Raw genomic sequence first — 22,707 nt, 5'->3', positions numbered from 1 at the left:
GGCCCCGCCCCTCGAGGGACCCCGCCCCCGACCAGGCCCCGCCCCTCGAGGGACCCCGCCCCGACCAGGCCCCGCCCCTCGAGGGACCCCGCCCCGACCAGGCCCCGCCCCTCGAGGGACCCCGCCCCCGACCAGGCCCCGCCCCTCGAGGGACCCCGCCCCGACCAGGCCCCGCCTCCGGCCCTGACCCCATCCCCCGCACGGACCCAGCTCCGACAGAGACCCCGCCCCGAGCAGGCCCCGCCCCTCGAGGGACCCCGCCCCCCGAGCAGGTCCCGCCCCTCGAGGGACCCCGCCCCGAGCAGGCCCCGCCCCTCGAGGGACCCCGCCCCCGACCAGGCCCCGCCCCTCGAGGGACCCCGCCCCGACCAGGCCCCGCCCCTCGAGGGACCCCGCCCCGACCAGGCCCCGCCTCCGGCCCTGACCCCATCCCCCGCACGGACCCAGCTCCGACAGAGACCCCGCCCCGAGCAGGCCCCGCCCCTCGAGGGACCCCGCCCCCCGAGCAGGTCCCGCCCCTCGAGGGACCCCGCCCCGAGCAGGCCCCGCCCCTCGAGGGACCCCGCCCCCGACCAGGCCCCGCCCCTCGAGGGACCCCGCCCCGACCAGGCCCCGCCCCTCGAGGGACCCCGCCCCGACCAGGCCCCGCCCCTCGAGGGACCCCGCCCCCGACCAGGCCCCGCCCCTCGAGGGACCCCGCCCCGACCAGGCCCCGCCCCTCGAGGGACCCCGCCCCGACCAGGCCCCGCCCCTCGAGGGACCCCGCCCCGACCAGGCCCCGCCTCCGGCCCTGACCCCATCCCCCGCACGGACCCAGCTCCGACAGAGACCCCGCCCCGAGCAGGCCCCGCCCCTCGAGGGACCCCGCCCCGACCAGGCCCCGCCCCTCGAGGGACCCCGCCCCCGACCAGGCCCCGCCCCTCGAGGGACCCCGCCCCGACCAGGCCCCGCCCCTCGAGGGACCCCGCCGCGACCAGGCCCCGCCCCTCGAGGGACCCCGCCCCGACCAGGCCCCGCCCCTCGAGGGACCCCGCCCCCGACCAGGCCCCGCCCCTCGAGGGACCCCGCCCCGACCAGGCCCCGCCCCTCGAGGGACCCCGCCCCGACCAGGCCCCGCCCCTCGAGGGACCCCGCCCCGACCAGGCCCCGCCCCTCGAGGGACCCCGCCCCGACCAGGCCCCGCCCCTCGAGGGACCCCGCCCCCGACCAGGCCCCGCCCCTCGAGGGACCCCGCCCCGACCAGGCCCCGCCCCTCGAGGGACCCCGCCCCGACCAGGCCCCGCTCCTCGAGGGACCCCGCCCCGACCAGGCCCCGCTCCTCGAGGGACCCCGCCCCGACCAGGCCCCGCCCCTCGAGGGACCCCGCCCCGACCAGGCCCCGCCCCTCGAGGGACCCCGCCCCGACCAGGCCCCGCCCCTCGTGGGACCCCGCCCCGACCAGGCCCCGCCCCTCGAGGGACCCCGCCCCGACCAGGCCCCGCCCCCGACCAGGCCCCGCCCCTCGCCATCTGCCGGGGACCCAGACACCCTCGTCGACCTCCTCCTGCCTGAAGCGCGCTGTGGACCTGGTCCCCCACCCCTGGCCCCCATCCCGACCCCACAGCCTGCTCTGCGGTCCTGAGGCAGCCCCCCCAAAACTCCGGGACACTGTCGGAGAGGAAGGTGTTCCGACCTCGACACCGGGAGAGACAGGTCACGGTCCCTTCTGCCAGAGGAGCTCAGGGGAGCTGACTGCCCACTGAGGAAGACATGGAGGCCGGGATGGGGGGCCCATTTCACGCGGTTCCCCACCCGCAGGCTTGTGGCCTGCAGAGGCTTGGGAGGGGGGACTGGACCCGTGGTCAGGCCAGGGACCCCTTCCCCAGTTGCCACCTGCCCAGTGGCCAGACCTGCCCTGCTCCCCACCTCCTGCGGGGGGACAGCTCTGAGCCTGTTTCCAGCTCTGCGGAAGAGGATACAGCCTGTCCTCCTCGGGGCGGTTGTGTTTTCCTCCTAAAGGGAGGAACTTGGTTTTCGGAGTTAAGAAAAAAAGAAGAGGCAACAAAGTGCAAGTAGCCAGCCAAGACCAGGGGTGCTGGGCCAGGGGCAGGCGTGAGGGGATCCTCCCTCATGGGGCTCTCCCCAAGACTCAGGGCCCAGAGCTCCTGCCCAGCGACCACTCAATCCACCACTTGGTGGCAGCAGATGCCCAGGCACTCTCCGTGGCTCCTGCTCCCGTAGAGCCCCAAGCCCTGAGGGCCTCAGGAGCCCCTGGGTGACCCCCACCCTCACGGGGGCTGAAGTATGCAGGGGGCTGGGTGGCAGGAAATCCCTTCAACAGACAAGCAGAAGTCACGGGGGGTGCTGGGACTCCTTCGCTCTCCCCAACCCCAGCAGCTTTGTCAGGGATTGTTCTAGATCCTGGAGACCTCCAAGGAAACAAGGCAGGGTCTTTGCCCTCAGAACCTGCCAACCAATAGGAAACAGACCCCACATGCACAAACAAGCAGAGTCACCAAGCTCGGTGGTCCCGGGGGTCCCTGAAGGAGGCTGCAGCTGGACCTGCTCCCAGGTGAGGGAAGGCCAGACATGAGGGCTCCCAGGCATGGCTCCATGAAGGTGTCCAGCAGCCCCGGGACTACCACACACCTGGTGCTGGGGGTTCCCATGCACAGTCCCGTGGGTCCTGGCTGCAGCTTCTGCAGATCCAAAGCCCTTGCTGGGAGTACCACCACACTTCCACCAACTGGCCTTGGGGAGCCTCGGAAGGAATGATGCCAGGCCTCTCCAAGGTACAGGGGGGCACAGCCAGGCCTCTCCGAGGCACAGGGGGATACAGCCAAGCTTCCCCAGGCACAGGGGGCACAGCCAGGTCTTAGAGAGTCAGTATACACTCAGTTCTCTGGCCATGCTGGGACTTCTGGATGAGCAGCTGCTGCCCCTAGACAGGGCCTTGGGAACCGTACACCAGGGTCTTCGACATCCCAACCACTCCTGCCCCTTCCAGTCCCTTTCTCTACAGTCTCTACAGAGCTCACATGGCCCAGTCCCCTGACCAAGAAGGGCAGAGCAGGGCATTGGCAGGGACGGGTCTCAGACAGACCCTGGCTACGGCCCTGGCCTGAGGGCAGGTGCCCCGAGTAAGGCTGGCTCAGGGAAACTGTCACGGCCTGGCTGAGCCTGGCTGCGGCCCAAGGCACACGAGGTGGGCAACACCCACTCTCCTTGGCCGGAGCCAGCCCAGGGGGCCTAGTTTGCCCTTGGCTGCCGAGGGAGAAGTCCGGGACCTCTGGCTGGGGGCCAGGCCAGCACCGCCGGGCAGAACAGAGACCCTCGGAGCCCGGCCCTCCTGGGGGCGCAGAGCCAGAGCAACATGCACACGTGGTCCTCCTGGGGGCTTCTCCTCTCTGGTTTCATGCGGCTGCTGGGGATTAAGTCCCCCATTGCTGCTGGCACCTACAGCCTGCAACACTTCCTCGGAGAACAGAGCAGGGGTGACCAGCCAGGCAGGTGCTGGTGCCCCTCAGGAAGCCCTGCCCCCGTCCCCGCCACCCCTGCCCCTGCTGGCGCAAGCACCTTCCCGAGGCCGAGTGGAAGCTCAGAGCACCCAACAGACCCACCTTGGCGCAGCTGCCTGGGCGTCACTAGCAAGACGCAGTGGCGGTGGTAGGACTGGAGGTTGAACAGTTGAACTTGATTGAAAGACTCTCGTTTTTAAGCCACCTGTTGCTGGTGACAGTGACTGGGGCTGCCCTGGAAAATAATCTCTGATTAGGACTGATGCTGGCACTGCAGAAAGGGATTTTCTATGAGCCAAAATTCATGTTTACAAAGACTATTTCAGTGATTTCTAAGAGGCGCCCCTAGGGAGAGGTGGCAAGGGCTCAAGGGGCCGGTGTGTGGGAGCCCTGGCCTGCAGTCTGCTCCCTGCTCTCCCCGGCTTCCTCCACAGGGCAATGAGGACACTGCGGCTGATGAACCAGAGCCCCTCCCTCCAAGGTGCCTGTCCCAGCATTGGACACATGTGGCCAGCCAGGCAAGGGCCTCTCCATCCCCAACCCTTCCACTACGAAGGAGCAAATGTCTCAGCTCCTGCTGTTCTCAGAGCCAAGATGGCCATGGGTTCCTCTCTCCCAGTGGGAGAGCAAGACTTGCGTCTGCCCAGTGCTGCTGCCCCCAGAAGCCCAACGGGGCTCCTTACCGGGCAGGGCTTGAGCCAGGGGCTACCTGCTGCTAGCCAGATCCCTGCCTGGAACCAGCCCAAGCGCTCCAAGCCCTGCTTAGCATCTCTGCACCGTCCTTGGATTTGGGGGGGACTGGTCCTGCTGTCAGGCTATTGTGCAGATGAGGTCAAGATGGCATGGATGGGCAGAGCAGGGATGGAAGCTGGCAGGAATGACCCAGAAAGCCCTAGAAATCAGAGTGTTCTTCCAACTTCTGGGTGACGCTGGTAGCAGGCAGCGCATGTGCTCACAGCAAGGGCTGCTACCTCGCTTCCCGTGTGGCAGGACAGCATGGCACCCACTCAGGGTGCCTTGGCAGTGCCCACTCCCCAGGTGAGGATGGCCTTGAATGCAGGGCTGCCTCCCCACCAGAGCCTGGCCTTCTGACGGAGCCAGGCTGGAGGCTATGTTAGGCCACACCTGCCAGCCGGTGTGTGCCAGGCAGGCAGGCCTGCTTGTAGACAGGCAGCGGCGTTCGTGGGTGTGCAGAGCGCCAGGCAGACAGGCCAGATTGGAACAGTTGCCTGGGAAACATGGTAGGACCCATCGGGCAGGAGAGTGGGTGTATGGGGCCCACTCACCACTCGGGGCCAAGGGCTTCTGCAGCCTCCTCAAGGCACCTCCTCCCCACAGGGGCCAGGCATCCATGGCCGAGGCCCACTGCACTTGGCCGGCTCAGGCCACAGGCTAACACAGCGTCCAACCCCCTACCCCAGAGCCCTGTCTCCAAGCCTCCATCCCAGCTACTGCCTCTCTCCTGGACGCCCCCCCACTGCCACGGTCCTTTAGAAATTTGCCACTACCACGGGGTCCCCCATGCCCTGCTGCCCGGCCACACTGGCCCTTCCTCGGTGCTGAGCTCCACCACTCAGGCTTCTGCCCTCACCAGTTCGCTTGTGAGTGAACTTGGGCTCTGCTCCAGTGTCCCCTGAGCAGAGAGGCCTTCACCACCCTTCGGCAGCTTCTCCGCCTGGTGGGTGCTGCTGGATTTTTCCGCGCCACAAGTGGGAGCTGCAGGCTGGGGTGCTGTCTGCCTTCCCAGGAGGATGAGCCTACACCTGCCCCTGAGTGTCCCCAGAACCTCAGGGGGTGCCAGCCCAGCCTAAGGGCGAGCCAGGGGTGGGGTAGGGGGACATGTCAGGCACCCCTCTTGCGGGGAGGGCAAGTCAAGCAGAGACCAAGCTTTGGGGGTACTGGGAGTTAAAGGATACGGTAGCAAACACCATGTCTGCTGGGAGCCTATGAACGTGAGCCCATTTGGAAGGCAGGTGTTTGCAGATGGAATCCAGGTAAGATGAGGCAGTCCTGGTCTCGGTGGGCTTGATACAGCCTGACTGGTGCCGTCTGAGGAGAGGGAGCTTGCACACAGGAGGCAGGGCTGGAGCCATGCAGGGCAGCCCGGAGCCCAGAGGGCTGGAAGGGGCCACACAGATCCTCCTGGGGCCTTCAGAGATAGGTGGCCCTGCCCACACCTTGGGTTTGGCCTTCTAGCCCCCAGAGCCATGAGTGAACGGTTTCCTACAGTTTCAAGTGGCCAATTCCTGGTCATTTGTGCAGCAGCCCCAGGACACTCTCCAAGCTGCCAACACCAAGTATGACTAGCCGGGGCATCTGGGTACCCTGAAGCCTCCTATCACCCCCTGGGGCCCACCAAACACCCCGAGAGGCGGAGGAAGTCGGTGCTGAGAGTGTGGCCCAGAGCAGAGCCAGCTCTCAGCTTCAACCCCATGCATCTCCTAGAAGGGCAGAGGATGGCACCCCTGGGCCAGAGTCCCTCTGGGGAAGGCCCAGCCTCTCTGCTTCCCCAGGAACAGCTCTGCCCATCGAGCCTTGCTTAGGGCCCCTCTGGTGGCTGGGGCCTCGCCTTCCTGAGATGCCAGCAGGTTCCTGTGCCTTCCAGGCCCCAGACAGGACCTCAGCCACCACCAGCCCCAGCTCTGTCACTCCCGTGTCTGTGTGAGACAGCTCTGACCCATGAAGCCCTCATCTCCTCCTCGGGGGTGGCCCATGGTGCAGGGGGTTGTCTGCCGGAGGAGCTTCTGGGCCCTAGTGGTCCATCCTCCCCTCCATCTCCTTCCCCACCCCACTTCCCCCCTCTCCTCTCCCTCACCACCTCTTTTCTCCCCTCTGTCTCCTTCCTCCCCTTCTCTTCCTTCCCACTGTGTTCCTTTCCCTCCTCCTCCCCATCCTCCCTTCCCCCTAACCCTCCTCCTCTGCACCCCTTCTCTGTTTGAGGCCACAGGGCCTGAGCCCGGAGTGGAGACACAGAGGCAGGGGTGGGGGTCAGCGGATGACCTCCCTGGCAATAACAGGTAAAGGTCTGTGGGGGCAAGGGTGGGAGAGCTAGGCAGAGAGAGCCGCTTGTCCACTATGCCACCCCCAGGGGCCATGGACCCAGGGTCATTTCCCTGCCTTGGAGTCTTACTGGAGCCCTTTGGCCAACCAGAGAGCCAGGCTGCAACCAGGGGTCACAGGGTCATCAGCCTGCATCACAGTGAGGGATGTGGTTCCCAGGAGAGAGACTGTGTCCACCTTTCAACTTGCCAAGTTCAGGGCAGGAAGCTGGTAAGGACACAGCTGGTTTTCATCTGGCCCGGGGAGCATCCTGACCTGAGACCCGTGGCTTCAATGTCCAGGAGGTGGGAGCAGTGGGAGAGCCCAGGCCACCTATCTAGGCCTGTTCTGCCTCTGCTGCCTAGACCTTCCAGGGCCCGGACCATCCCCCAGGCCATAGGGCAGGAGGGTCCCCTTGAAGCCTGCAGGATGTTTGGCTAGCGGGAGCCCTGACACACCGGCCTGGGGAATCACTTGTCTGAACCAGCCACACACCTGCCAGCAGCCCAAGCAAGCCCCCTTGGGCCACAGAGATGGGCAGGCCCTCCCCTCCTGCTGCCTCAGTCTAGGATGCTTGACTGGGGGGGGGGGTCTGGCCAGAGCAGCAGCCCCCCAGCCTCTGAGGTACCTCCAGGCCGGGCCGACCACTCAGAAGTAGGATGATGGGGTGGTTGCCAGTCAGAAAACCTGGGGGCGGGGGGAATCTGGAACACATTCTTGGGAACACAGGATGGCACAGTTGGCACCCCCACTCTGCTCTGTGGAGTCCTGTCCCCCACTAGGGGCAGAGCTAGAGGGACAGAGGAACCAGCTGAGTGACCACAGAGCTCGGCCAGCACTGCTCCTCCCACACTGCCTATCACTTCCCACAGGGAATGCAGGGGATTTTGTGTGGTCCACCCTCTCCCAAGTCACAGGCCGGGCAGGTCTCTGTGACTGCTTGCCCCCCGCTGCCACCCCGAGCAGCCCCGGCCCACGTGGGTCACCCTTGCTGGGCCTGGCCCGCCCCAGTCATTCCCTGTCAGTCCACCCCTTCAGGGAGTGTAGGGTGGGCAGCTGGTCTCTGAGCAGCCCCTGGCCTTCCAGCTGCAGGACTGGAGGCCCCCAGGCCCCACCCGGGGTGAAGGGAGGGACGGGTCCCTACTCTCTCAGAGAGGCAGCAGGTTGCAGAGCACAAGGCTGTGTCAGGGGTGGTGGGGCAGGGGAAGGGGGAGCTGCTGGGCCTCTTCCCTCTGAGCTTCTTTCCCTCACCCTGCCCCGGTGAACAGCCCCACTCCAGGCCCACAGGCCTGGGGCCACAGGCCACGCTCTCACACCCAGGGAACCAGCCCTGCAATGGAGGTGCTATTGCTCTGCCCCATTTACAGACAGCCCTTCTGTGGCCCAGAGCACCCGTCCCTTTGTCCTTGAACCCCCCACCCCCACCCCTGCTGCCTGGGCTCTGGGTCTCCCTGACTGTGGCAGCCACTGGCCTTGCATAGGAAGGGTTGAGGTCACAGCGTGAAGTGAAGTGCAGGGTGTTTTGAGTCTCCAGGGGACCCAGCCCAAGGCCAGGCAGACCACAGGGCCTACCCCTCCTGTTTGGGGGCTCCTGAACTCTGGAGAGCCCCCAGCCACCTCCACCCTTAGGGAGAACACAGCCCTGCCCCTGCTCTGGGCCCACACCAGCTGCCCCTGGTCTGCGGCAGTCAGCCTCCTGAGGCCCACATTCCGCCTCCCCAACCGCCCGTGGTCCCCTGCCTTGCAGCAGACGGTCCTTGTACTTGGGATCAGGGTGCATCCCTCCTGCCTTTGTTGTGAGCCTGTCCTGGCTCCGGCGGCAGTCTGCAACAGAAGACGACACTGGAAGGAGCTGAGGTGGTACAGGCTCCCCCGGATCTCTTTCTTGGGGGCCTGTCGCCTGCTGGGATGTGCACAGTATGGTCAGCTCCCTCTAGGAGCAGCTTCTTTTCCCTAGGGAATGAGAGCATCTGGCTCCGGGGGGTGGGCAGTACATGGAATAAGCCACCAAGCCAAGTGGTCCAGGTGGCCAGGTCAGACACAGGATGGTCAGGGCAGACACAGGGTGGATGCTGCTGAGGTCCTAGCCACTGGGCTTTAGGCCATGGGGCCGCCCACGGGCACAAAGAGAAGCCTCGATGCCTGTCACTGCCCAGCCACCTTCACTGAGGCCACAGTCCCAGGCTCCTTGGCCACCCAGTGGGCCCATGAGTGATAGCTGGGGTGGGTCCCAGCTGCGCTTGTCCCCACTGCCCAGCTCTTTTGGGAATAGGGGGCCACGGACCTGTACACAACTGTCCACTGATGCCCCTGGAATGGAGTCTGTGCAACCGACCTGGGCTGCACCACTGCTGCTGGCCTCTGCTGCTGTCACCTGCAGTCAGTGTCCTCTCTCTCCTGGTCGGTTGTCCTGAGCTGCCTTCCCACGCACCCCTTCTCAGACCTGCCCTTGCCATCCCGGCCTTTGTTGCCCTGTTGGCCTCTCCTCCCAGGTTGTCCCAGGAAAAGGTGAAAGAAGGCCAGTGCAATTAATTGTAATAATGTGTCATTTTAACCAACATACCTAAAACATTGCGTTTCCACGAGGAAGCCACATATAAGGCACCTCCTGTTGGGTTCACGCTAGATGTCTGGAATTTAGTGTGTGCTCCGTGTGCGGAGTGTGGCTCCCATTGGCTGCGTGGCAGATGCTCAGGGGCCATGCCTGGTGGGGGTGGCCGTGGACTGGGGGGCAGGGGTAGGGGGAGCCTGAGGAGGCTCTTGCCACATGTCCATTGGAGCCCAGACTCCCCCTAGGGCATTCCTGCCACATGGAGGCTGCAAGTTCCAACAAGGGTCTCCTGACTGTCTTCCAAATACCATATTGTGTGGGGCCGCACTGCAAAGCCAGTAGGAGCCTCGGATGCTTGCCACCCAACCTGGGCCTTCTGTCCCCCTGCCCCCCCTCCGATGGTGGGCCTGGGCCCTAGAAACAGCCTCTGACGAGAAAGGCGGGGGAATTCTGCTGGCCTCTGTTCGTCCAGACCTCCTCAGCCTGGCCTGAGAGCTGGTACCACTGGCAGGACTGCAGAGCCCCACCACCCCAGTGTGGGTTGCTATCTCAGAGCACCGCAGACTGGGGTGGCAGGGGTGGGTGCTTGTGCCCCATGGAAATGTCTTCCTCATGGTTCCAGAGTCTGAAAGTCTGAGACCAGAGTGCTGGTGGGGTTGGGTTCTGGTGAGGACCCTCTCCCGGGCAACAGCAGACGGGCTCCTGGGTGTGTCCTCAGGTGGAAGAAGGGGCGAGGGAACTCTCTGGGGTCCCTTCTATATAGGTGCTAATCCCAGCACAGGGCTCCCTTCTTGTAATCTCTTCACCTCCCAAAGTCCCCACTTGCCTGGTTGGGGGCTAGGCTTCAACATATATATTTTAGGGGGTGCACACATGCAGACCACATAGCACCTGCATGGCTCTCAGGTACTCGGCCGATCACCACTCAGGTGGGAGCAGGCGCCCCCAGATCCAGGCTTTGATGCTCAATCGCACACACATTGCGGAAGGAATATCCTTATTCTGTCCGGGCCCTGTGCCAAACTCACAAGACAGGTCATGAATTCAGAATTCTCAAGGAGAAAGTTCAAAGCGAAAGTGTTTATCTTTAGTGAAAGGACAGTGGCCGGGGTGGGGAAGGGGCTTCCTCCAAGCAGATTCCATTAGCTGGTGTGACTCAGGGAGGGCAAGCCCCGTGGTCCACCTGGTGCTGGGGGGCCCACCCAGCAGGGGTTTAGGTCCCCCAGGGGTCAAGCCAACCAGGAGACACTCCCAGGTTGGACAGGGGTGCATTTTTCCCTGGGAAAATGCATGTTTGTGGAAAACACATGGTCTTCAATTTGCTGAATTGGCGAGGGGTGGGGATGGCAGCGTGCCTGGTGTGACGGAAGTGGGCCTGGAGCTCAGGGCAGGGTTCTGGGGGGAAACCCGGGCAGACCCCACGTGGCCCAGACACGCAGGGTGGCCTCTCCCCTGGGTCATCGGGAGTAGAGCCCTCCCCAGCACCCCTTAGCCTTCTCAGGTGTGGCTGGTGGACGGCTGGAGCTGGGTGCAGGCAGGACAGGTGCTCGGTGCCCCAAGTGCCCAGATCACCGCCGCCGTGGGTCCTTTCACACCCGGCTGAGCTCCATCCTGCTCCCTTGTGTGCACGCCTCAGCCCCATGGGGGCTGTTCTGCCTGCAGCCTGTGTTCCTGGTTGTGTGCGTGTTCATATGTTTGCATGGATGTGTGTTCACGTGTATCTGTGTTCATGTATGTGTTGTGGTTTGCCTACGTCAGTATAAGCATGCGTTGTTTGTGTCTGCATGTGTGATGTGTGCGTATATATCTGTGCTCTCTTCCCCAGAGCTGGATCCCAAGGCTCCACCTGGCCAGGCTGTTTCCCACGGGGGAAACTGAGGCTGGACGGGCTCAGTATGTGTCCTCCAGCCGTTTGGTCTCCAAGCTCCCATTCCCTGGGGAGGGCACTGCGCAGGGGCCCAGGCTCATAGGGGAGGCCCCCAGGGTGGGTGCAGCCTCTGCAGCCCTGCCTCCCTGGTGAGAGCCAGCCTCCCAGACCTGCCTCCAGCCCCCCTTCCCACCGCCAACTGTACCCTCTCTCCCTCTACTCGTCCTGGAAGCAGATTGCAATCCGAACTTGTTGTTAACTTCTCCCCTGCAGCCCTTCCAAGTTAAACATTACTCACAGAGATGAGAGCCGCTGGGCAGCATTTGGTCTGTGGAAGGCGCTGGGCAGAGGCCAATGCCAGGCCTGTGGCCACGGGCCCCTCCCTGTAGTGTCTGTGAGGCCAGGGGGCAGCCTGCACCCATACCCAGGTCCCTCCAGCCTCACGCCCAGCTTGTAAGGTCAGGGGCAGGGTGGCGGGCAGGGGGTCCCTGGACAGGGACCCTAGAGGGGCTTGGGCCAGGTGAGGGCCTTGCTCTTGGCTGTTACCCCAGCCCAGTGCCAGGCTAGGGGCAGGACTGGGAACAGAACGTTCGGAAGAGCAGTGTCAGCTGTGCCGAATCGACTCTCCCTACCTAGGCCTCAGTGTTTACAGCAGCGAAGTGGGGGCAAGGGGTGCTGTATGCTGAACTCCCCTCCCATTCACCCTACCCAGCAGCTGTTCTACCCTAGCCTGTCAACGATGGGCTCAGAGCAGTACCCTCAAGCCCCCGTCCCCTGGGGGAGCTAGGCTGGAGGTGAACAGCAGGCTCACTGTCATCTGCCCACCCTCTCCCCCCAATCCCTCCTCCTCAGTACCCTGCCCTGCCCCTCCCACATGGACCCCAAACCAAGTTCCTGCCTCAGGGCCTTTGCACCTGCTATTCTCTGCCCAGAATGCTCACCTCTTAACCCATTTTAGGACTGTGCTAAGGTGGACCTTGTAAGGAGTTTCCCCTTGACTCAGCCTCCTACCCACCTCACTCTGGCCTATTCTTTGTAAGAAGACATGTCTCATCTCATATAGAACATACAAAAATTTCATTTTTTATTGTCTCCCATGAAACTGTATGCATCTGAGAGCAAGAAGTTTCTCCAGGGGCAGCCCAGGTGGCTCAGCAGTTTAGCATCGCCTTCAGCCCAGGGCCTGATCCTGGAGACCCGGGATCGAGTCCCACGTCGGGCTCCCTGCATGGAGCCTGCTTCTCCCTCTGCCTGTGTCTCTGTGTGTGTGTGTGTGTGTGTGTCTCCCATGAATAAATAAATAAAGTCTTAAAAAAGTAAAAAAGAACTTTCTCCTGCTTCTCTTCCAATAAATATAGGTCCTCGGTAAACTTGGTGGAAGAAGGGATGCCTAGGTGGCTCAGCAGTTGAGCATCTGCCTTTGGCTCAGGTCATTATCCCGGGATCCGGGATGGAGTCCCACATCGGGCCCCCTGTGAGGAGCCTGCTTCTCCCTCGGCCTATGTCTCTGCCTCTCTCTCTCAGTCTGTATCTCTCATGAATAAATAAATAAATCTTAAAAAAAAAAAAAACCTTGGTGGAAGAAGTCAATCCCACATTCACACCTGGTGTGTGGCCTCCTCGTGGGCACCACTACCTCTCACACCGGAGCCCCCTGACCTACACCTGGATCTCAGCCTGTGCAAGACATGGTGGGCTGACCAGAGCTCAGACCAGGGGCTTCCCGGGGGATCTGGCAGGGGTCCAAATGGTCGGGTCAGGAGGAAAGGGCAGGGGCCAAGGCAGCCTTAGGAGCCTGCGCTGTTACATAAAAGCTGAGAGGAAGGATAGAGAGGCAGAGCCACCCAAAGTGCGGGCATGGCTGCCTGTGGGTGCTGGGGGTGCCCTCACCCCGCCCATTCCAGGGCCATGAGCTGTTCATCCTCACACTTCACGTGGAGCCTGGTCTCCCTCCCACCCCGTCCTGCAGCTCCCCAGACCCAGCGTCCCCTTCCAGTCTTCTGTCTGGATAGAACCCGTGGAAATAGCTGTTTAATGGGATGAGCCTTGTCCCCCTCCCACAGGGGCCACCCCCTTCAGGAGGCTCAGCTGTCTCCCAAGGCTCCCAGCACCTGCAGGGCCTTCCCCCAACCCTGTCCCTGGACACCACCGTGCCCCGGACACCACCCGGGGCCAGCAGGGCTCCTGAGGGTGGGGCTGCTCCAAAGGCTTGCCCGGGGCCGCAGCTTCTCTGCACACCTCCCATGAATGCGTCTGTGCGGGGCTCCGGAGACAGGGCCGCCCACCTGCCTGCCTCGTGCCCAGGCCTGCGAGTGTGCCTGCCCACGTCAGACAGAGGCGAGTTGGGGCTTCGTACCTCAAATGGAGCAGGAGGACAGGAATGTGAGCCTCGAAACCACCTTCTTTCAAGGCCGTTTCTGGGAGCAGAGACGGCAGCTAACAACATAGCGTCTAAGCATCTTCTTTGTCCTATTGGATACTGCAGGATGGAGTGTGGCCCTGATTCCCCGGCTGGCCTGGGCCAGGGCCTATGCCCCCCCATGTCCCCTCTGGCTTGCCTGCTCCACACCCTCCTTGAATGCCGAGTTCAGTGTCTGCTCTCAGAGAAGGGGGGGCTGCGGGGGGTAGGGCCTGGGTTTATTTCATTGTCGCTCCTTGGGGTGATGGGGAGGAGCAAACTCCACTTGCTCCCAGGAGGCACCGCAGTGGGCCTGAGCAAGCCCATGGCCTGCTGGCCCCCATCGGGGTGCGACGCTCCCCCCAGCTGCATTTCCTACCCTGCAAGCCACCAAGGATACTTCTCAGCCACTTTGGGGAAAGTGAGTCCACAGCACAAAGGGAGCAAGCCCCCAGGGTGAGGTGTTCCTCCGGGGTGGGGGAGTAGGTCAGGTCACTGGTAGCCCACACTCCCACCCCATCCCCATCAAACGCGGATGGCCGCCCAGCCCCAGGTGTCCTCGTACTTGGTCGGGACTGAGTTCAGACCTCAGGCTGGGTAGAGAGTGGTCCAGACAGCTCCAGCCTGTGGACTGACCATAGGGGACCTGGGCCCCACACCAGGCCACTGCCATGCAGTTCAGCTGTCTGCTCAGGACCAAGGTGCTGAGCTTGTGGCCCAGGACAGGCCTGGACAGGGCCACCACTGAGCAGGAGGGGGCCAGATGCCCATGGGCACAGCAGCAGGGGCTCGGCAGCCCCTCCAGGCCCTCCAGCCACCTCCGAGGCCCTCTGCCATGGTCACCGGTTTCTGATGAGGAAGCCACAGGGGCTTCCCAGGCCAGACAGGCGGCTGCCCCGGCAGCCAGCAAGGCCTGGCGCCGGCCTGCCCCTGCCTCCCCAGCCGCTAGGCCTGCGGCAGCTCCCACAGGGCAGCCAGCATGGCAGGGATCCCGGAGCTGGAGGGAGGGCCGCCCCTGGGCCTGTGCCCTCTGCCACGGGGCTCCAGCACAGCCGCTCTGCGGGGAGGGAGAGGGCCTCGGCCGCTGCAGGCACAGCTGCCTGGGCCAGCAGGGGACACGAGCAGCCCCAGCACGCCTGCGGCCCCTAGATGGGGGGAACAGGGGACAAGAGCAGCCAGCCCCTGGGTGAGGGGGTGGAGGACAGGAGTGGCCCCTGGGTGGGGAGGGACTGGAGCAGTCCCTGGGTTGAGGGGGAGACAGGAGCGGCCCCTGGTGGGGGGCGCTCAGCCTGGGACACCCGGGAGGCAGGAGGCGTGAAATGGGGTCCAGCGCGGCAGGGCCTGGGGGCCTGGGCGGCAGGAAGGGGAAAGGTGACGTCATTGCCGCCTGGAATCTGCTGTTTGGAGGCGTCGCCATGGAGACCGGAAGGCTGGGGCGGGTAAAAATAGCAAACCCAAGAGGGTGTGCGTTCCAAGAACTCGAGTCTCTGAAAAGAAAGAAGCCGTGGTCTTGTTTCTCGCGGGGACAGAGGCCCCCGGGCGGGGGCCGGGGAGGGGCCGCGGCGTTTCCGGCTCCCGGTGTCCCCGCAGCCCCGGGAGCTTTGTCCCCAAGCAGGGCGCGGTGAGCCCTGGCCTGGCAGAGCCGTCTGGAAGTCCCAAGCACGGGCACCTTGGGCGGGGGCAGGGGACCATTAGCTTGGGACTCGCTCGGCTGGGTTTCCTCCCGCCTTTGCCTTCAAGGCAAGAGGAAACTGAGGGCCTCCCACCCCGTCCAGGCCCACGGCCGCCCCCACCCAGGGGAGGGAGGCCCCCAGCCCCTAGCCACCAGTTCTCCTCCCAAGCGGGGCAGTGCCCTGCCCTGCCCCTCACCGCCCCGCTATGCCCCGCACCCCCTGCCTGGGTGTCCCTTCAGCCGTGTCCTCTGCGGGTCACCCTCAGTCCCCTTCCCAGAAATGAGGCAGGGGGTCCAAGGTCCCTGGGCCCCTGTCCTCCAACGGTGGAAGACAGAGAGTCGGGAGGAGCCCCTGCAGCCGTGATGGGCTCCCCAGGCTGGTGCCCACGTCCAGGAAATCTGACTGTACCCATGGGGGCTCCTGTCCTCCAGGTGGCCCTCACTGGGGGCAGAGGCTGGGCACTCTGTTCTGACCAAAGTGAAATGTAGCTGCTGTTCCTCCCAAGAGCACAAGTCCTGGTTGAACTGTCTTTGGGCTTGGGGCCCATGGATGACCCAGGTGTCCTTAAGGGAGCCAAGAGCACAGAGTGATGGGTACCTGTGGGGGTGACTCCCAATCCCGGGAGAGAGGAGAGAGAGCCTGTGCTCTACCTGGGGTGATGACTTTAGGGGCAGCAAGCACTCTTGCCCTGGGGAAATCCCTTCCTTTATTCCTGCGGCGGGGGTGGGGCTGAGTGAGGATGCCCTGCAGGATGCTTCTCCTACTGCCCAAGGACCCACAGTCCCTGGTCTTCGGAAGATGTCTGGTTCTTAGAGGGGTAGGGGCTGGGGCCTGGGCTGAGCAGCTCCTCTCCCTGCATCAGGCGAGAAGGCCCTGGGAACATGAGGGTCTCGCCTCTTAGGCCCAGATCCCCTTGGCTGCTGGTGGCTGGTGGTTGGAGCAGGAGGGGGAAATAAGCCCCGTGCAGGGGGAGCTCATTCCCCCAAGAAATAGCTCACATGCCTTATGTAATGAGTGAGCTCACTCACAGGCCTGCCAGGAATGACGGCAGGAGGCAGGAGGGCGGGAGGGGGCCTGCTCGGGGAACCAAGTGTGTCTCTGATTTACAATTTACAATTTTCAGGGAGAGGAGCCTGCAGCCTTGCCTCCTGGAGAGAGGGGCCTGGGCTCTGGGCCCAGGGTGGGAGATGACAGGCCTGGGTCCTCCTGGTGCGGGAGAGGGCCCGGGAGGGGCCTGGTGCTGTGGCCAGGCCCTAGTATGCAGTCCTGGCTACCTCCACCAGCCAGGTGCTGAGAGAACCTCCATAAATCATCCAACGTTTTCTAGGGAGCACCTCAGGGAGCCTCGGAGGAATGGGCACTCTGCCCCTCACCCTCCTGCGCTACCTCCGCCTCATGGGACTCTCAGGATGTCTTCCCCTCTGTCCTTTCCCTGTCCCCTGCCTGGTCCGTCACCGTTGGGGTGTGCGATGCCCCTCCCCACCCCAGGAGGCTCAAACCCTAGGCCCAGCCCTGTCACTCTGTCTCCTGGAGGAGCTGCCTTGGGCCCAGAGGGGTGGGGGCCATAAGACAGCTGCCATAGGGACATGGCAGTTCTCATGGCTTGGGGGTCATGAGGGCAGTGCCTCTCAGCCAAGACAGCCATCTCCCCAAGCACCTGGGGATACCTAGTCACACCACTGGCTGGGCCTGGGGCCAAGTGCCTCATCTCATTGGACCTCTGTCAGTGGGTCAGTTGATTCACCACTCACTGCTAGAGTGACAGAGCCTCTGACGGGGAAGGGTGGGTGACAAGCAGAGTGCAGATAGCACAGGGGAGAGGAGGTTGGCCTCAGAGCCCAGGTTGGAGCATAGGGGGGCTGAGGACAGAGCTGGGGCCAGGAAGTATGGCCAGAAGGACAGAAAGGGGGCAGCTGGAAGGGCTGTGGGCCTGAGAGGAAAGATGAGGCTGCCCTGAGGCTGTGGGGAGGGGCAGATGGGAGGGCAGCACTGGTGGGTGTGAGGCCAGGAGGTGGGACTCCCTCCACATGAAGGTAAGGCGGACCCGTGCCTTACCCAGGTGCTGGGAAGTAAAGTGGATGTCTGGAGCGAGCCTCCTCGCAGGAGCTCCTTGCTGCCTCTCCCCAAGTGTGGGATAACTGGGGTCTGGCCCTTGAGTGCCCACTGGCCCCAGTCTGCTCACCACAGCCTACCTGTCCAAACCCCACAGCAGGCGCCCACCCCCTTCCCACATGGCACCCTGGGCGGCTCCTGGGTGGCCCTGACACTTGTCCTGCTCTGCTTTGACTCAGGGATGATAGCGTCACCCCCCTCACCACCTCAAGGGAGCGACACTCATAGTGTGCTCACAGCCACTAGCACCCAGATCCCACTTCTGACCTCATGGCTTTCCCGTTGTAACTGGCTGCGTGAAGCTCCAGCCCCTGGAGGACTATCTTTGGACGGTGCTGATGAAAAACTTCATGTAGGCAAAACTTGGCCTTCTTGCCCCCATCAGGTCCCCCACACCCACCTGGTGGCACTCAGGTCTGTAGGACAAAGAGATAGTGGGGTGGAGGACACGGGGGAGAGGGTCCTTGAGGAACACTGGGGAGTCCTGGCCCTGGGCTGGCTGGCCCTGGCTTCCCCTCTGCTCTGCAGCTCTGTGCCCCACCTGTCATGGTTTACAGGGAGGACCGAGGCTCTGACTGTGGGGCCCCCACCGGCCCAGGGCTGCAGGGCACAGGCATGAGGCGGCCACCCTGTGATCAGTGGGGTTTGGCCAGAGCCCTGGGCAGGCCATGTCCAGCAAGGTGCACATTCCAGAGCGGCACAGAATGCTTCGGGGGACAGGGTTCTGTGGGCGGAGGTGGGGCCGCAGGGCAGACTGCCCACACAGGCTCTCTATGCAACCCCCCAGGCTGAGTTGTGTCTAGAGTGCCCCACCAACTGAGGACACATCCCCAGATCCAGGCCAGCAGGCCCCTGCGCTCTGAGCCCTGGCAGGGGGTGGGAAGGTGTCTGTCCTCCCACCCCCTGCCATTCCTGCGCTATCTACTCTCCTGCTGCTAGCTGAGATGTTTCTCTCAGGGGAGGGGGTTCCAGAACCAGCCTTGCCTCTCCAACCTGGGCCCTGGGACCCAGGCCAGGCCCCCTCCCCCTGGGTGTGAGCCCAGAGGTGGGACCTAAAAACCACCTGGCTCCCAGGCAGGACTGCCCAATGCCCTGCCCAGGCTCCCAGAGCTGGGAAGCAACAATGTTGCCCCATCCAGCTCTATCCAATTGCTGAGGCCCAGCCTGCCATAGCAGGGGGCTGCCAAGCTGGCAGTGCCATGGAGTTATGGGGTGGTTGGTTGGCGTGGGAAAGGGTACCCCACTTTTCCCTCCTCCCACTTCCAGGAAGGCAAGGGTAGCTCCTGGGCAGGGGACAGGTGCATGGGGGTGTTGTGCACAAAGGGAAACAAGCAAGATTTAGGGGCATAGGGTGAAGCAGTCAGCCCTTGGAGCAGGATGCTGGGCTCACCTTCTCATTCCCAGTGGCAACCAGAGTAGGACTCCCATGTCCCATGGTTAAGTGCTCTGTTCGGTTTCCCAGGTGTTACCATGGTTGACCCCCACAAGGCCGGTCTTAACTGCATGCTGGATGTTGGGATCCATGTGTGGCCTTGCACAGACCCTGACCCCCAACCATCCCAGGGAAGGCAGATACACACCCTCAGCCATGTGGGATGAATGGGCCATCAGGCTGGTCCCACAGAAGGTCCTACAGAGGATGGGGGGGGGGGGGTCCTTTCTTGCCAGAATGGTCCAGAAGACACAATAGGGAAGGTCAACAAAGCCAAAAGTGGCTTCTTTGGAAAACCAGAAAGTGCAGGTCAGGACACAGAAGAAAATTAAAATATCCATAATTCCCTCACTTGGCAAAAACCACAATCTTGTATTCTGATGTAGGAACTGAAGGCTATAAAAGTTTAAGTGCCATGTCAGCTGCATCCAGGAATTTTGATTGACACTGTTTTCATTATCATTTTGCTTTGAAATATTTTGTAATTCACATTTTAATTCCTTCTTTAATCAATGACTTATTCAAAGTATATTCTTTAATGTTCCAAACTGTGGCATTTTGTGGTGGCAATGTCAGTTCATTTTTCATTGTGATTTATTTTTAGTTTAGAGTTCTGGTTTGTTTGTTTTAATTCTTACCAAAGAAAGACAGATACATAGATAGAAAGAACAGAAAGAACCCAAAAGGTTAGGACACTTTCAACAAGTCTGTAGTGGTCCCTGAGCCACCCTCCAGATTCTGGGTTCAGTGGCCTGGCATCAGCCTCTCCCAATTCTTTCAGTTGTTTTTTGTCTGATTTTTCTCCACATTTAAAAATCATGTGCTCTTGCTTTTCTTAAATCAGTTTTAGACATTATGGGATGTCACTGGGGGAGCTCACCAGCACCCTCTGCTTCGAATCTATTTTCTTTTTTTTTCAACTTCCCAAGTGAACTCTTTCATAATTTTCAGTTATTGTTGATTGCACTATCATAATTATGTAAATGCTGTTCACTGCTGATCCAAGTAGTGAACTCTGTTTAGATTTTTTTCTTTGTTTTTCTTGGAGTTAATATTTGCCTTTATGTTTTCACCTGCCAAGTTTTCTCTGTGCCTATAGCTAATCCCTTCCACATCTTCTGACAGGAACTCCATACAGTTTTTGAGCTAGTTGAACACATCCTATTTTCCATTGGTTCTGTGTTTCCCTGGCACACTCTGTCCTGTCCTGACCTGAGCTGGTTGCTTTCTGAGCTCTGCCTCTAGGCTGGTGAGCAGGGTCTCAAAGTCCTCTGTAGAGTGGACAGCCCCTTTTCAATTTGTGTTGTCATAACTGGTTCCAACTCCCATTTCAGAAAGGGCTGAAACCCTCAACCCTCTCCCACACTGGCCTAAACTCTCAGCCCACAGTGGGTGTAAGCTCCAAGCCTCATGTAGGCTGCTTGGTCTCCACTCTGCTCACCACTGTGATTCATATTCTATTGTTTCCACCTCTACCGAGCTTCCTTCCCTGTGCGTTTTCACAGAATATTTAGAGAACATGCCTATATTCTCTGACATAGGTTTGTGTTGCACTGGGAAGGGGTCCAGCTCCTCTGTCCTCTTGATTGAAGTTGTAGCATATGCTCTTGGTGTCCCTCTAGTGTCCCCTCAGGCCTCACCCTACAGGGGCAATGGTAAGACTTTCAACTGCTTCAGGCTAGACCGTGCTCTGCTGGGCAGCTGAAGCTAAGCAGGGCTGAGAAGAGAATTTATGCTTCCTACCCATAACATTCTTATAACTACATTTTGTATTTTCTAACAATCTCTCAAGCTTACAGAAAAGTTGTAAGAATAGCACAGGACACCCCCCACCCTGCCCTGCAACCCTGAATCATTTGCAATTGCTGACCTGGTGTTCTATCACACACCCAAACAAGGATGTTCTCTGACAGAACCACAGTACCTTGTCCAGAGTGGGGTTACTGCCATCTAGTCTTAGACCACATCCAAGACTTTCTGGCTGTCCCTATAATGTCCTTTGTAGTAACAAGATCCAGCCCAGGGCCACAAGTTAACTGAGTCATCATCCTTTCAGTCTTCAAAGGTCTGGGACATTCTTTGGCCTTTCCGGGACTGCTGAGACCCTGACACCTTTAAAGGTTCTGGGCCCATCCTTCTGTATAGTTCCTCTGTGTGGGTGTCTGAGTCTTTGTCGTGATCAGATGCAGGTTATGCTTCTTTGGCAGGAGAATCACAGAAGTGATGTGTGGTCTGCCTGTCCCACCCTGTCAGTGGTGCGGGACTGTGATAGATCCAATGAGTGATGGTGTCCATTTAGATTGTTTGGTTACGGTGGTGTCTGCCATCGTCTCCCCTGGGAACTTGCTTTTCTTCTCTTTGTGATTAATGGGAATCTTCCGTGAGGAACTTTAAAACTAGGCAAACAGCCTATTTCTCATCAAACTTTCAACTTACAAATACATCTATTTTAATAAGTATCTGAATATGCATGGACTTGTGGTTTCCTATTTTATTCCATGATTATAGCTCATAACTATAATTATGAGCTGATTTGCCAGTGGGGGGCCCCTTCGAGCTGGCACATGTCCTTTAGACATATCCCTATTAGGCTTTGAGCACTTCTGTACTTCTGGGCATAGGAAAGTATTCCAGGATCATCCTGTACTCTCCTTGCCCAAGGCCTGAGATCAGCCATCTTGCCAAAGAACTCTGGTTCTGGCTGGTGGAAGATGGAATTTAGAAACCAGCATGCAGGTTCTCAGTGAGCTCACTGCTGTTGGGGTGTCACTCCTCTCAGGCCCTCTCATTAGACAGAGTTAGAATTATATGGATGTTTTTACGAACACACATTTATATCTAAATATTATAAATATTGAAACTTGTGGGTTCACACAGGTATTGCTAATTCCAACTCAATACACAATTCGTTTATTCCTCTTTGTATCTTTAATTCCCATCTCTAATGGCGAGAGACCTGACCTCAAAGCTTGTGACCCCCTCAAAGCTCCACAGGACCTGAAGGGTCTTGCTCCTTTACTAGCAGGTGTGTCAGTCCTTTGTCAGTCTTTCCACAGGAGATGGAAGCCATGTAGGGTAGAACTTGCTCTCCCTCCCTGTTGGTCCTAGCACTTGGCTCTGAGCCTGCAGGGGTATAAGATCCACAAATGTGAACACACATGACCTGCTGCCCACAACCATCAGACAGAGTAGGGGTGGGTGGCACATAGGTGTAGTGGGTCCTTGGCCCTGTCTTCTGATGTGGCTGTGCCTGTGGCCTGGACCTTCTTTCTACTTGCCAGCCTGGCCCGTGGCAGGGGGACAAGGGGAGGAGCCACCCCACCATCCAGGTACAGGGGTGAGTTGGAGGTTGTAGGGAGGAAGGTCAGCAGGGTTGAGACCCCCTAGTGGGGCAAGGGAAAGACAGGGGGCCTGCTTGGCTCCGTGTAGGCATAGCTAGCCTGGCCCTTGGTGGGTGAGGTGGGTTTGGCTGCTCCAGAAACTTCAGCATCTTTTGGGGAGGAGGCCCCAAAGTCCACGGAGGAGGAGAAGCTTCAGAGGCAACTCAGTGTCTTCCTGCTTCCCACAGCCCTTTCATAATCACCTGTCTCCTACCACAGGTATTCTGCATCTCTGGCAAAATGTTGGCTTCCCCTTCTTGGCCCCTTTCTGAGATCCCTTTCCAGACCCCTACAAAGCCAGAGGATGTGGAAGGAAGTGCCCCATTGGATCCAGGCACTGCCATCAAGGGGACCACCTGCTCAGGGCCCCTGTGGGAGGGCCTGCTTGGCCAAAAGGCAGGAGAAATTCTGTGCTTGGCTGGAAACCCTTCCTAGTCAGCCCTCTGGAGCTCTAACCACCTCCTGTGGATTACAGGTTGCCAGAGCTGTATGCAATTCAAGTCTACATGGAAGGAAGTAACCCTCTCAGGTGCAATACAAACTTTTGGTCCAAACGTGGGCCAAGAGAATGATATCCCAAAACAAGTCAGAAGTCCCCTTTTCTTTGGTTTTAAATACTCCTTCCAAGTTTTATGTCTGCACACAGAAAGAAGTCTCCTTTCGGGGCTGCTATTCCTGGGAGGGACTGCCCTAGGACATGGGCAAGGAGGGTTGTTGGGTTTTCAGACACAGAGCACTATGCCCTGATCTCAAGTCCC

The 22,707-nt window shown here is 60.7% G+C and overlaps 1 protein-coding gene across 1 annotated transcript; it reads right to left on the bottom strand.

Moving 5' to 3' along the window:
* Positions 1-12,029: 12,029 nt before the first annotated feature.
* LOC144310523 (uncharacterized) lies at positions 12,030-14,998 on the bottom strand. The gene is made up of 2 exons (XM_077891574.1): positions 13,918-14,998; positions 12,030-13,732 (listed from the first exon to the last, which is right to left on the bottom strand). The coding sequence occupies exons 1-2, from the start codon at positions 14,767-14,769 to the stop codon at positions 13,592-13,594; spliced, it is 993 nt and encodes a 330-aa protein (XP_077747700.1). The 5' UTR covers positions 14,770-14,998; the 3' UTR covers positions 12,030-13,591.
* Between the last annotated feature and the right edge of the window lie 7,709 nt (positions 14,999-22,707).

Source organism: Canis aureus, chromosome 3 (genome assembly GCF_053574225.1).
Source record: "Canis aureus isolate CA01 chromosome 3, VMU_Caureus_v.1.0, whole genome shotgun sequence".
NCBI classification, from domain to species: Eukaryota; Metazoa; Chordata; class Mammalia; order Carnivora; family Canidae; genus Canis; species Canis aureus.
This window is presented reverse-complemented; position numbering and strand designations above follow the sequence as displayed.

What these genes read in the sequence shown, in the direction of transcription:
- LOC144310523 (XM_077891574.1), bottom strand. Translation starts at nt 14,769, where the DNA reads ATGGCGACGCCTCCAAACAGCAGATTCCAGGCGGCAATGACGTCACCT. An exon ending in CTGAACTCAGTCCCGACCAA is followed by an intron (nt 13,733 to 13,917) that starts GTACGAGGACAC and finishes GGTGGCTTGCAG; the next exon opens with GGTAGGAAATGCAGCTGGGG.